The sequence below is a fragment of the Lactuca saligna genome, chromosome 4 (assembly GCF_052625555.1).
Source record: "Lactuca saligna cultivar CGN05327 chromosome 4, ASM5262555v1, whole genome shotgun sequence".
Taxonomy (NCBI): Eukaryota; Viridiplantae; Streptophyta; class Magnoliopsida; order Asterales; family Asteraceae; genus Lactuca; species Lactuca saligna.
This window is the reverse complement of record NC_136420.1, coordinates 49,892,784-49,906,068: the sequence shown is the minus strand read 5'-3', so window position 1 is coordinate 49,906,068 and position 13,285 is coordinate 49,892,784. Positions and strand designations below refer to the sequence as shown.

The 13,285-nt window shown below is 41.8% G+C and overlaps 1 protein-coding gene across 1 annotated transcript; it reads right to left on the bottom strand.

Annotated features, from left to right (window-relative positions):
• Nucleotides 1–72: 72 nt before the first annotated feature.
• Nucleotides 73–1,703, bottom strand: LOC145041810 (Alcohol dehydrogenase transcription factor Myb/SANT-like family protein). Its single transcript, XM_078989998.1, has one exon. The coding sequence runs from the start codon at nt 1,343–1,345 to the stop codon at nt 281–283; it is 1,065 nt and encodes a 354-aa protein (XP_078846124.1). The 5' UTR covers nt 1,346–1,703; the 3' UTR covers nt 73–280.
• Nucleotides 1,704–13,285: the final 11,582 nt, after the last annotated feature.

Genomic DNA, 13,285 nt, shown 5'->3' with positions numbered 1-13,285 from the left:
AGTTTATATTTAAATCAAATCGCTCGAGAATTGGAAGCAAATTCCATAAGAGAATGAAGAAGCAATTAGTCGTTTGAGAGAATGAAGAACCTTTTTGTTTTCGATCATAAGCAACAATTTCAAGTAATCAAGAAACATGATATCCTTATTAGAGCTTTGATCTTATCTATGACTACTTTCCTACTGCTAATACTCACAATTAGCACAAACTTACAAAAAAAAAAAAAAAAAAAAAAAAAAAAACATTTGAAAGCAAAGTTTAGGAAACGAACTCCATTTTCTAAGACTCTGGTGTAGGCATCCTCTTCAACTTCTTGTTCTTTTCAAAAACTGCTTTTGAAAACGAATCCACAAGTCTCTGCTGTGAATCCAGAATCATCTCTGTCCGTTTCATCTCCATTTCCATTCGCATGGATTCAAGCTCCCTTGCCATGTCCATCTTCATCCTCTCTATCCTCATAAACCCATCTCCCAACATCTTTATAGCTGTCACCATATCCTCCACCGGATTATTGCTATTTCCGGTCACCTCCTCCCTCCTCTTGATTCCGCCACCTCTATCCTTCCCAATTCCAAACCCTCCCTTAGCATACCCATCTCTCAAACCCTTTCCTAATCCGTAATTTGACTTCACGGGAGGTGGGTAGTCGTCGTATGCGCTATTATTGTTATTATACATATTCATCCCGGCCGGTGGCACGGCTGCGGTGTTAGCCCGGCCGGGAATCTTAATCCGAAACCCGTTTTCGTTTCCGTTTAAGGGTCCGGTGCCATTATCAATCGAACTGTAAAATCGTTGGTTTGGGGGGAGAGGGATCGCTTGTTTGATTCCTCTAGGGTATAATAACAAACCGTCTTGATTGTCAACGTCTCGTTCTCCTTCTTCCTCATCATCCTCATCCTGATTCATCGCATCGGGATCGGAAGAAGAGGATCCCTTTTCCATCAAATCCATCCGTTTAAAGTGAACCCATGAGGAGGGATACCGGTGGCCTTTGGGGGTAGCGGCGGCGCGTTGGATCTCTGCACGGTAACGTTTTCTAAGTTTCTCCATCTTGTGACGGCACTGAATGGATGTTTTCTGCGGGATGCCGGATGACAAAGGGCATCGATTCGCGACGTCATCGGCGACTTCCTGCCAGTGTGATGCGCGTAGATTGCCTCGTCGGAGAGAGTACCATTTATCACGATACGCATCGATAAGCGCTGCAGTTTCGTCTTGTGACCAGCACGGTGGTGGGAGGCGCCGGGAAGATGCTGTTGAGGTCTGTGGTGGTGCAGCGAGGAGAATCGGTGTTGGGTTTGTCGGATCTTGCGATGAAGAAGGTGAATGCGAACTGGTCATGGTGTGATGCGCAGGTTAGCAGGGGGAGGAGACGGAAAGAGGGGCGATGGTGGGTGGTGGTGGTGGTGATGAGAGGTGGAAACATAATGAAGGAATTGAGGATTAGGTGGGTGTTGATAAAGGTAGGGTGGACGGGGGAGGAAGAGAGAGGTGTGCGGCTGACTTAGAGATCTAGAAAGATGAGGCCACCGCTTAGGGTGGGGGAGGTGGCGCAGGCTAATATGCGCCGAGAACGGTACTACGCACCAGGGTCAAGGTGAGCCCGTGCGCAGCCGGTTGGGCGGCTGTGACGAGTACGGACTACGGAGAACCCCATTTGTTTCTCTCCTTTCTTTGCTTTGCTTTCGTAAGCTTATGACTTGGTCTTTCTCCTCATTTAATTAGTTAATTACATAAGACAATATTTTTACAGAAAAATAAATCATTTAATTAGTTAATTGACAAAATTGCAAAAATGGTCCTGTGGTTGTTAAAATTATGCAGTTTTGATTCAAAAAAGTTTGGTGATGCATCAGTGATTCAATTTTGAATCTTTTTAGTGATTTTGGTCCCTATACACTTGAAATTACTTTTATACCCTTATAATTTATTTTTTCTATTTTTTGTAATACTTTAATTAGTTTAATTTATATATTTTTTTTCATCTTAAAACAAAATAAATAAATAAATAAATATATGACCCACTACTCTTCTATCTTTATCATAAAACCCATTCATCACCAACTCCACCTCCATAACCGGTGCAACCCTCTTTTGTCCAGAACCACCATCGGTGGCTGCTGTTTCACCTGAAACCACCTCCGACGCCCACCATTTTCGCTGAAAACGTAGGAGACTTCTTTACGGGGGAATGTTATTTTTTCACCGGAAATCATAACAGGAAGTGTGAGTTTCATCCAAAACCAAGACATCCGACGAACACCAAAACTCCGGCGAGCACCTGAACTCCAACACAACCCCTATAATCGTCCTCTTCCTTTTCTTCTTCTTCTTCTTCTTCTTCTTCTTCTTCGTCTTCTTCTTCTTCTTCTTCTTTCTGTTCCCCTTTTCCATTTTCTGAAGACGAACACCAAACTCCTTCGTCATTGTCAACTACCAGCATCTTCGTCACTTCTCCCTCCTCCACTGTTCTCCTCTGGTTCTCATTCTCGTATATCTTATGACCACTCATCGAAACATGGCTTCTAATGGACGAAAATGGTGGAGTTTCTCTAAAATCACACTCTTTAAAGCCACCATCAACATCATCCTCCATTGGAGCTTCTTCCAAGTCCTCCTGAACTAGTTTTTGAAAATTAGGGCTTGTGTATGACCGTTCTTCTCTTCTTCTATAGGGGGCTCCGTCTCGTTCACCTTCTCAAGTTAATTTCTGGTGCTCTACTGTGTTTAATTGAACTTCTACACAATGGATCTGACCACCACCATTGTTGTCGCATACCATTACCATTTGTCACCACAAGGAAACCATAGCCCTAAATAATATAGATCGGGACCACCGATGAATGAAGAAGGTTTCCGTTGGTGGTGTTTTCTGGAGATGAAAAAAGAAGGATGGTCCCGGTTGTGGTGTTTTCTGGTTACCGTGATGAGAATAGTGGTGTTCAAGGAGGAAATCGGGTGGTCCATTGGTGGTTCTTTGTTAAATTTTTGGAAGCAATCTTCAAAATCCCTAAATCAAAACTGAGTGGTGGTGTTTGGAGAATGGCTAACGAGAGAGAGAGAGAGAGAGAGAGAGAGAGAGAGAAGAGAGAGAGAGAGAGAGAGAGAGAGAGAGAGAGAGAGAGAGAAAGAGAGAGAGAGAGAGGGTAGGGTTATTTTATTTTAATTTTTTAATTTATTTTTTAATTAAAATATTAATAAAAAATTAAAAATAAATAAAAAAAGAATTATCAAAGGGCATATTCGTCATTTCATGTTGGGTCTGGACCAAAAACACATAACAATTCCAACTATAAGGACCAAAACCGCATAAGGTATTCGAAATTGGACCACTGATGCACCGCCAAACTTTTTTGGACTAAAACTGCAGAATTTTGACAACCATAGGGACCATTTTTGCAATTTTGTCTAGTTAATTACATAAGACAATATTTTGCTTTGCTTTCGTAAGCCTATAGAAGAAAGCTTTTCTGTTGATTGGGTATCAAATGTCAATATTAATGAAGTGGTAAAATTTTATGGCGTACCAATTTCTATTCTATCTAATCGAGACAAACGATTTACATCCTGATTTTGGCAAAGCTTTCAGAAACAAATGGGTCTAAAATATTAATGAGCACCGCATTTCACCCCTACGCTAATGGGAAAAGTGAGAGAACGATCCAGACACTCGAAGATATGTTACGATCTTGCACAATTGATTTTGGAGTCAACTGGGATGAACATTTATCCTTGGTAGAATTCACGTATAATAATAGCTACCATTCTACCATTCAAATGGCACCATTTGAAGCGTTATATGGAATGCCATGTAGAACTCCAACATGTTGGACCGAGGCTAGAGAAAGACCGCTGGCGAGACCTAAAATTGTGGAGGACACTGATACCAAGATCAAGGAGATTAAAGAACACATGAGCGTTGCTCAGGTTCGCTAACAACAATATGCGAACAAGAGACGAAAACAGTTAGAATTCGAAGTAGGTGAGATGGTGATGTTGAAGGTATCACTATGGAAATGTACAATTTGTTTCGATAAACGAGGAAAACTAAGTCCTCGATATATTGAACCTTTCCAAGATTATACAGAGAGTTGGAAAAGTTGCATATCGATTAGATCTACCACAAGAGTTACAAGGTTTTCATAATGTTTTTCATATTTATTATATGAGGAAAACTTTATTTGATAAAGCCTAAGTAGTACCAATGACGTAGATTGAGGTGGACAAAAAATTAAGGTATCCCAAGCAACCCGAGAAGATATTAGATTAGAAGATTAAGAAGTTGAGAAATAAATAGATAGTGTTGGTGAAGTACAATGGCATCATCACAAAGGTTCCGACATAACTTGAGAACCTGAAGCTGAGTTTAGAGAAAAGTATCCTTACCTATTTGATAGATCGATAATAGATTTCAGGGACAAAATCTTTTGAAGGGGAGGATAACTTGTTACACTTGCTTTGTAAAATATGTGATATAATCTATGATTATAATTTTGAAAGATATGTATTGTGTTTTATGAGTTAAAATAGGTCTTATGGTGTGAAGATTTAAATGGTTTAATGTAACGCCCGGGTTTTCAGGGCTAAGCATTTTGTCAATGTAATAGTCTAGGTCAACTATTGTAACTCTTTTTGAAATAATAAATATGAAATATTTGAGTATTATGTGAACTATGTGTTTATGTGTTTATTATTAAATTATAAATGTATAATTAATAAAGAATAAAAATGAGCGTCAAAATTAAAGTGTGAGATAATCCCGATATCTCTACATAAAGTTGTAGAATATGTCTCGAGGTTTCCGTTAGGGGTGAGCGCGGTGCGGTTCGGTGCGGTTATTAGCTAAAACCTCACCACTAACCGCAAATGCGGTTAATCCATTTTGAAAACCGCATAGTGCGGTTATTTTTGCGGTGCGGTTAGGCGGTTATTTTTGCGGTGCGGTTTTTTTTTTTCTGTGTTGCGGTTATTAACCGCATGGATTTGGTGCGGTTATTTTGTGTGGTTTTTAACCACAATTTAGAGCTCAAACGGTTTTAAAAGTTCAAACATATTACTTGTAATAATAAAAAAACCATAAAGTATAAGACAATTAACTTAAATTACAAACAACTAATATCTTAAAAACGTCAAATCAATAGTAATTTACAAAAAATATCTTAAAATTGTCGAATTTCACCATTTTTCAAAGTTAAACATAACAAAACACCAATATTTTGGTCTTCTAGTATTTTATCCATCTTTCATCCATGAAACTTATGTTATTTTTAGTATTTAATATATTAATAAATAATTAAAAAAATTGTATATAACATATGCGGTGCGGTGCGGTTTTTGAAAACTAATAACCGCACCGCACCGCAAATTTGCGGTTTTTGAAAAACAGAAAACCTCATCATCGGTTTTAATTGCGGTTGCGGTTAATGCGGTTTTTGCGGTTAAATTTAATTGCGGTGCGGTTTTTGCTCACCCCTAGTTTCCGTACATATAAAGAATGCCGAAATCCGAGCTATAACGAAGAAGTTATGGCCCGCCGAAGTTTTACGGCAAAACCGGCACGGCACCGGAAGACATAAAATGGTAAATTTACGATAGAAGACTTTTTAGCCTTAGAAATCTAAACAAAATTTGTAGGATATGTAAAACTAAGAACATCGATAAAAAGAACGCCCAAATCCGACTTCGTATGAAAAAGTTACGCTTTCTCGAAGTTTCGGACTAACAATGTACTGCCCGAAATTCGAATGTTTGATCGAGCGGTTTTTAGCCGACACGACCTGAACGAGAATCGAAGATCTCGTTGAGAGTAGCGTAACGAGAAAAAGATGGGCAAAAACGGATGTCGGATGAAGAAGTTATGAGGATTTAACGGATCAATCGTGTCCCGGCCCATTAATAATATAAAATTTAAAATCGAGCCAAAATTAGCCGATGAAGTCTAAACGAAAGTTGTAGAGTACGTTCCCACCTTCGCGTGGATATAAAGAACGTCAAAAACAGAGCTCGTATGCGAAAGTTACGAATTTTTGAAGTTTGAACTCGAAAATGCGAAGTTTGATGCGAAATCGGGTGACGTGGCGCGATCAGAGCCGTCGCTTGCGGCCCACGGTCTCGCTCGGATAAGCGACACGTCGCTCCTCGCTACGCCCAGCGTCCGGCTTCGTGCGCCCCGCGTCCGCTCGCTCTCGGTCCAGAAGGCGCCACGCCGCTTCGCCCTACGCCCCGCGTACCTTCGCTTCCCCTCCGTCCGGTGCGAGACAGCTGGCTGCGAGCTGGCGCCCTTATCCGAGGGAACGCCCCGCGTAGCTGCTGAACGCCCCGCGTACTGCCGAGGCCTCGCGCCTATATAAGGGGGCCGAAGGTGCCCTCATTTTTCACACCATTTCTCATTCTCTCTCTAAAATCTTTCTCTCTCTACAACCCCAAACCACCCCTAAGCCCTAGTTGAACCCCTAGCACCCTAAGGAAGCCCCGAGGCTCCCGGAGTCCCGAGAAAAAGGAGTTTTTCGGTTTCGAAACGCTGCTCCAATTGAGTCCCGGTTTTCAATAAAATTCGCTGTAAGTATGCTACGCTTACGCAATTTTTAATATAGCTTCCAAATAATTATAGGAATGTTATTAGGTCCTTAAAATAATTATTTGGGCTATTATTATGAGTTATATTGAGCATTATTAACGCTTAATAATAGTCAGACTAATTAATTTATCGCGGTTATCATTAAACTAAACCCTAGTGATATCGATACTAGGTTTTATCGAAGGAATATCATTTTAAGAGTATCGAAGCGCTGTCCGAGTGCTGAGTCACCACCTAATCAGGTGAGTGCATAGTTACCTGCAACTTACACATAGATATGAAGTATTTTACGTGCTATGTGTGCATATTATCTGAATACTTGCTATCTATGCTAGATGAACGTTGTTATACATGTTTTCAATGATTTAAACTGTATATGTATTTTATATCTACGAAAATGTTGGGGTAAAACATGGGTAGATGTAATAGGTGATGTGAGATAAAATGATGAGAGGCCTCGATGTTGTTGTTGTTGATCCAGTCATCTAGCGGAGTATAGATGACGACCACGGACTCTTCTAGACAGTCCAGTGGAACACTAGCAGGCTCGCAACCTGTAGGTGTTGTGAACGATGTGTTCACCGGTGTACTCCATCCCCCACATGGTTGCCTATTAGGACATTTATTGCTGAGGAATCCCCTTAGCAGTAGTGTCCGTCCCGATGATGATCCTTAGGCTAGGTCCCTTATGATAGGTGTTTAGGGACGTAAAGTGAGGATAACGGGAACGGGTAATCGGGTTATTGTTGATTGATGAAATTAATAAACTTATTTATTGTGGGTTGAAAACCCTATGTGCTCACCAGGCTCCCAAGCCTGACCCACTCAGTTTTATGTATTACAGGAAGTGGCGCATGAGCATAGGTGTGATGTTTTGGACGAGGGATTACGGATATAGGCCTGCAGATATGAAATAATGTAGTAAGGCTTATATTGTACTGTTTATACTTTTGATCTGTACGAACATGACATCCCGAGTCTTTTAATGAAATACATTTCTATGGAAATGCTTTTGATAAATCTTTATCATTTTGGGACAAATTCCGCAATTCTTTTATTAAAAGATAACTCTGATTTTGAAATAAAGTATAAACAAAACCGGTCTTTTCTGGCCGTGATTTTTGGGGATGTCACAGTTGGTATCAGAGCATTAGTTTAAGCGAACTAGGAATTTGTAGGATTTCTAGACTTAAACTTAGAATGCTAAGCGATGATTGTGAGGTGTGAGCACTAGCTTATTTTAGGAATTGTGCCTAAAATGCTTATATGTGCTAAATGCTTTATGCATGATATGCTTTAAATTTGTTCGGATCTATGGTCTGTTGCCGACCGGATCTGGAAACCTTATGTGTTTAGGATTCTAAACGTACGACTACGCTATTAGAACTAGCATGTAAACGTTTCGGAGTGATAAGGACGATTTAAAACGTCTCTCCTAAATAAAGATCTAAATTCGCCTTATTCGGTGTATAGATCAAGATGGTAAGGACCCGTAGCGGAAACGTAAACGCAAATGGGAATAGACACCAACCCCCAGTGGTTCAGCAAATACCTATTGTTGAAGAAGTTGCACCTGAGCCAGTTACCATGGCTGGAGTTCAAGCCATGATTCAGGCTATGCTAGCTGGACAAAGGGAAGAAATGAGACGGATGCTCCGCGAGAATAGGGACGAACCTACCATACATGTTGAACCAACGGAGCCAGTTCCCAAGCCATCTGAGGAAGGGAACTATAGTCGTCAAGTGAGTCAAATAGGGACTCGAGGTGAGCAAAGGGATGGCCCAGAAGGGAGAAACAACAAGGATGGGCGGATGTACAAAAATTTCTTGGGTGCAAAACCACCAAGTCTCTCAGGAAGCCCAAAGCCTGTTGAGATTATGGACTGGATCTCCGAGATGGAGATGGTGTTTGAGAGCTGTGACTGCAACGAGAAGCAGAAGACTGTCTTCGCTGTGAGACAATTGAAAACTGGAGTATTGAGTTGGTGGAAGCTATTGGCAGATACGATGCCACGAGGAGAAGCCCTGAAAATGTCATGGGATGAGTTCTTGGAACAACTGAAAGGACAGTACTGTTCAGAGATAGACCTGATTGATCTGAACAATGAGTTCCAAAATTTGAAGAAGGGGAGAATGAGCATCGATGACTATGCTGCTGCATTTACGGAAAAGATGAAGTTGTTTCCATACCTAGTGCCAACCGAACTTTCTAAGATTGAGAAATTCGCAAACGGACTGCCAGCTGACTTTGGCCCAACAGTCAAGATGGCAACCACTCTGAAATCAGCTGTTCGAGCAGCTAAGAATGTGGAGACCCAACAAAAGGAAAGGGGTCTGGAAAGGGCTGAGGTCGGTGAGAAACGGAAGTTCGATGGATCCTCGAAGTCCAACAAGAAGAGTAGATTCTCGAAACCTGGTTCGAGAGGAGGAAGATCAGAAGCAAAGTGGTGTGACAAGTGCAAGAAGAAGCACTTTGGGAAGTGTGATGGAGGAGTCACTTGTTACAAATGCGGAAAGCCTGGGCACTATGCCAACGAATGCACCCTCAACCAGAAGGCCTGTTATGGGTGTAATGAAGAAGGGCACATTTTGAAGGACTGCTCGAAGAAGAAGGAGGCAGGAAGACCCAACATACCACCAAAGCCGAAGGCGAGAGCCTTCCAGATGACGCTCGAGGCTGCAAAGGAGGCAGCAGACGTCGCTTTAGGTACCTTTCTTGTAAATGGTTTACCTGCAAATATACTATTTGATTCCGGAGCCAATTACTCCTTTGTGTCGCATAAATTTGGTGGAAGATTAGCATTGCCTGTAGAAAAATTAGATAATGCCCTGATTGTAGAAGTTACCAGTGGCAAATTCGTACCTGTTAGTAATCGTATTAGGAACATCGTCATTGACCTAAACGGAAACGAATTCCATGAAGAACTACTACCTATAGAGTTAAACGGTTTCGACATCGTTTTGGGTATGGATTGGCTTAGCGCCAACGATGCCGAGATATTATGCCGAAAGAAGATAGTTAGGATAAACCCACCCGGAAAGGAATCATTTATGGTGTACGGGGACAAACGCAGAGTGAATTCTGGAATCATCTCCCTGATGAAAGCCAGGAAATGTTTGTCCAAAGGATGTGCATCATACTTGGCATTCGTAATCGATGCTAAGAAGGAAAAGAAAGAGGTGCAGAATATACCGGTTGTGTGCGATTATCCGGAAGTCTTTCCCGAAGATCTTCCCGGATTACCACCTGATAGGCAAGTAGAGTTTCGTATAGACTTATTACCAGGAACAACACCGATAGCAAAGCCACCTTACCGATTAGCACCGACAGAGATGAAGGAGCTCATGACGCAACTCCAGGAGCTGTTGGACAGCGGTTTCATTCGACCTAGTTCATCACCCTGGGGAGCTCCGGTGTTATTCGTGAAGAAGAAGGACGGAAGCATGAGGATGTGCATAGACTACCGAGAGCTGAATAAGGCAACGGTGAAGAACAAGTATCCATTGCCGAGGATGGATGACCTATTCGATCAGCTGCAAGGTTCGAGCTACTTCTCAAAGATCGATCTTAGGTCAGGATATCATCAGCTGAAAGTGAGAGAGCAGGATATTGAGAAGACTGCATTCAGAACAAGATATGGACACTACGAGTTCTTGGTTATGTCATTCGGACTAACCAATGCTCCCGCAACATTCATGGATTTGATGAACAGGGTTTGTAAACCATTCCTCGATAAATCCGTGATAGTATTCATCGACGACATTCTCATCTACTCGAAAAGCCAGGAGGAGCACGGCAAGCATTTACGAGAAGTGTTGGAGGTGTTAAAGAAGGAGAAGCTTTTTGCAAAGTTCTCTAAATGCGACTTTTGGATACGGGAAGTCCAATTCTTGGGTCATGTTGTTAACAAAGAAGGAATAATGGTTGACCCCGCCAAGATCGAAGCTGTAATGAAGTGGGAACGTCCGAAGAATCCCACGGAGATTCGAAGCTTTCTAGGATTAGCCGGATATTACCGACGATTTATCCAAGGCTTTTCTTCGATAGCTGCTCCATTAACAGCTTTGACCCATAAAGGAGCTACGTATACATGGAGTGAGAAACACGATGAGGCATTTGAGAAGCTAAAGAAGAAGTTATGTGAAGCACCGATACTTTCTCTACCCGATGGAGTCGAAGATTTCGTAGTTTATAGTGATGCATCTGGAGTCGGGTTGGGTTGTGTTCTGACCCAAAGAGAAAAGGTGATAGCATACGCATCTCGACAATTGAAAGAGCACGAAAAGAACTACCCCACTCATGATCTGGAGTTGGCAGCGGTAGTATTTGCCTTAAAGATATGGAGGCATTACCTCTACGGCACGAAGTGCAAGCTCTTCACTGATCACAAGAGTCTCCAGTATCTCTTTAATCAGAAGGAGTTGAACATGAGGCAACGACGCTGGCTAGAACTTCTCAAGGACTATGACTGTGAGATACTTTACCACCCAGGTAAAGCAAATATTGTTGCTGATGCTCTCAGTCGGAAAGTCAATCTTGAAAGGAAAATGCCAAGAGCGTTAAGAATTGAAGTCGTCTCGACGATTGTGGAAAGTATCAGGAAAGCTCAAGAAGAAGCCTTAGAAAAGAATGACCGAAAGGAAGAACGTTTGGGAAAAACGTTAGTGTTCGGTACGAACAGTCGAGGACTGAAGGTATTCCAAGATCGAATTTGGGTACCTAAGACGGGAGGAATAAGAGATCTTCTAATGGAAGAAGCACATAAGACCATGTACTCGATTCATCCCGGTAGCACTAAAATGTATAGGGACCTAAAACCCTACTACTGGTGGCCGACGATGAAGCTCGATGTTGCGAAGTATGTGGCTGAGTGCGTAACATGTGCAAGGGTTAAGGCACAACATCAGAAACCGTATGGGAGTTTAGAACCTTTACCTGTACCCATGGGTAAATGGGAAGACATCACCATGGATTTTGTGACTAAACTGCCCAAAACGAAGAACGGACACGACATGATTTGGGTAGTCGTGGATCGTTTCACCAAGAGTGCACACTTCATAGCCGCCAACGAGAAGTGGTCTATGGATAAGCTCGCAAATGCTTACGTGAAGGAAATTGTAAGACTTCACGGTATCCCTCTTACGATTGTATCAGATCGTGATAGTCGTTTCACGTCGAGGTTTTGGAGGAGTCTACAAGAGGAGTTGGGTACAAAGTTGTGTTTGAGTACTGCTTACCATCCGCAAACTGATGGTCAGAGCGAAAGAACAATTCAGACGTTGGAAGATATGTTGAGAGCATGTACCCTCGAATTCCAAGGGAATTGGGACGAACACTTACCTCTAGTAGAATTTTCCTACAACAATAGTTTTCACTCGAGCATCAAGATGACACCTTATCAAGCCTTGTATGGACAGAAGTGTCGTACGCCGTCTTGTTGGCTTGAATCCGGAGAGAAGCAGTTTATGGGCCCCGAGATAGTCCATGAGACTGCTGAGAAATTGAAGGTGATTAGGGAAAGAATGTTAGCAGCTCAGGATCGTCAGAAGAGCTATGCTAACAAGAAAAGACGACCGATAACCTTCGAAGTTGGGGATTCCGTTTTACTTAAAGTCTCACCGTGGAAGGGACTTATACGATTTGGGAAACGAGGAAAGTTGAATCCAAGGTTTATTGGACCGTTCAAAGTTCTTCAGAGGATTGGGAACCAAGCTTACAAGCTGGAATTGCCCGAAAAACTCAATGGTATTCATAACACATTCCATGTGTGTTATTTGAGGAAATTCGTGGGAGATGTTCCCGACATAATTCCAATCTCAGAGTTAAGGATAGATGAAAATAAAAGGCTGATCGAAGAGCCCGAGGCAATTGTTGACCGTAAGACTAAGAAGTTACGACGCAAGATGGTCGACTTAGTGCTAGTCCGATGGAAACATTCGAATGGGCCGAATCTCACTTGGGAAACAGAGGATGACATGATGAGTCGTTATCCACATCTGTTTGCTGATGCATGATTCCGGGACGGAATCATCCTAAGGGGGAGAGAATTGTAACGCCCGGGTTTTCAGGGCTAAGCATTTTGTCAATGTAATAGTCTAGGTCAACTATTGTAACTCTTTTTGAAATAATAAATATGAAATATTTGAGTATTATGTGAACTATGTGTTTATGTGTTTATTATTAAATTATAAATGTATAATTAATAAAGAATAAAAATGAGCGTCAAAATTAAAGTGTGAGATAATCCCGATATCTCTACATAAAGTTGTAGAATATGTCTCGAGGTTTCCGTACATATAAAGAATGCCGAAATCCGAGCTATAACGAAGAAGTTATGGCCCGCCGAAGTTTTACGGCAAAACCGGCACGGCACCGGAAGACATAAAATGGTAAATTTACGATAGAAGACTTTTTAGCCTTAGAAATCTAAACAAAAGTTGTAGGATATGTTAAACTAAGAACATCGATAAAAAGAACGCCCAAATCCGACTTCGTATGAAAAAGTTACGCTTTCTCGAAGTTTCGGACTAGCAATGTACTGCCCGAAATTCGAATGTTTGATCGAGCGGTTTTTAGCCGACACGACCTGAACAAGAATCGAAGATCTCGTTGAGAGTAGCGTAACGAGAAAATTATGGGCAAAAACGGATGTCGGATGAAGAAGTTATGAGGATTTAACGGATCAATCGTGTCCCGGCCCATT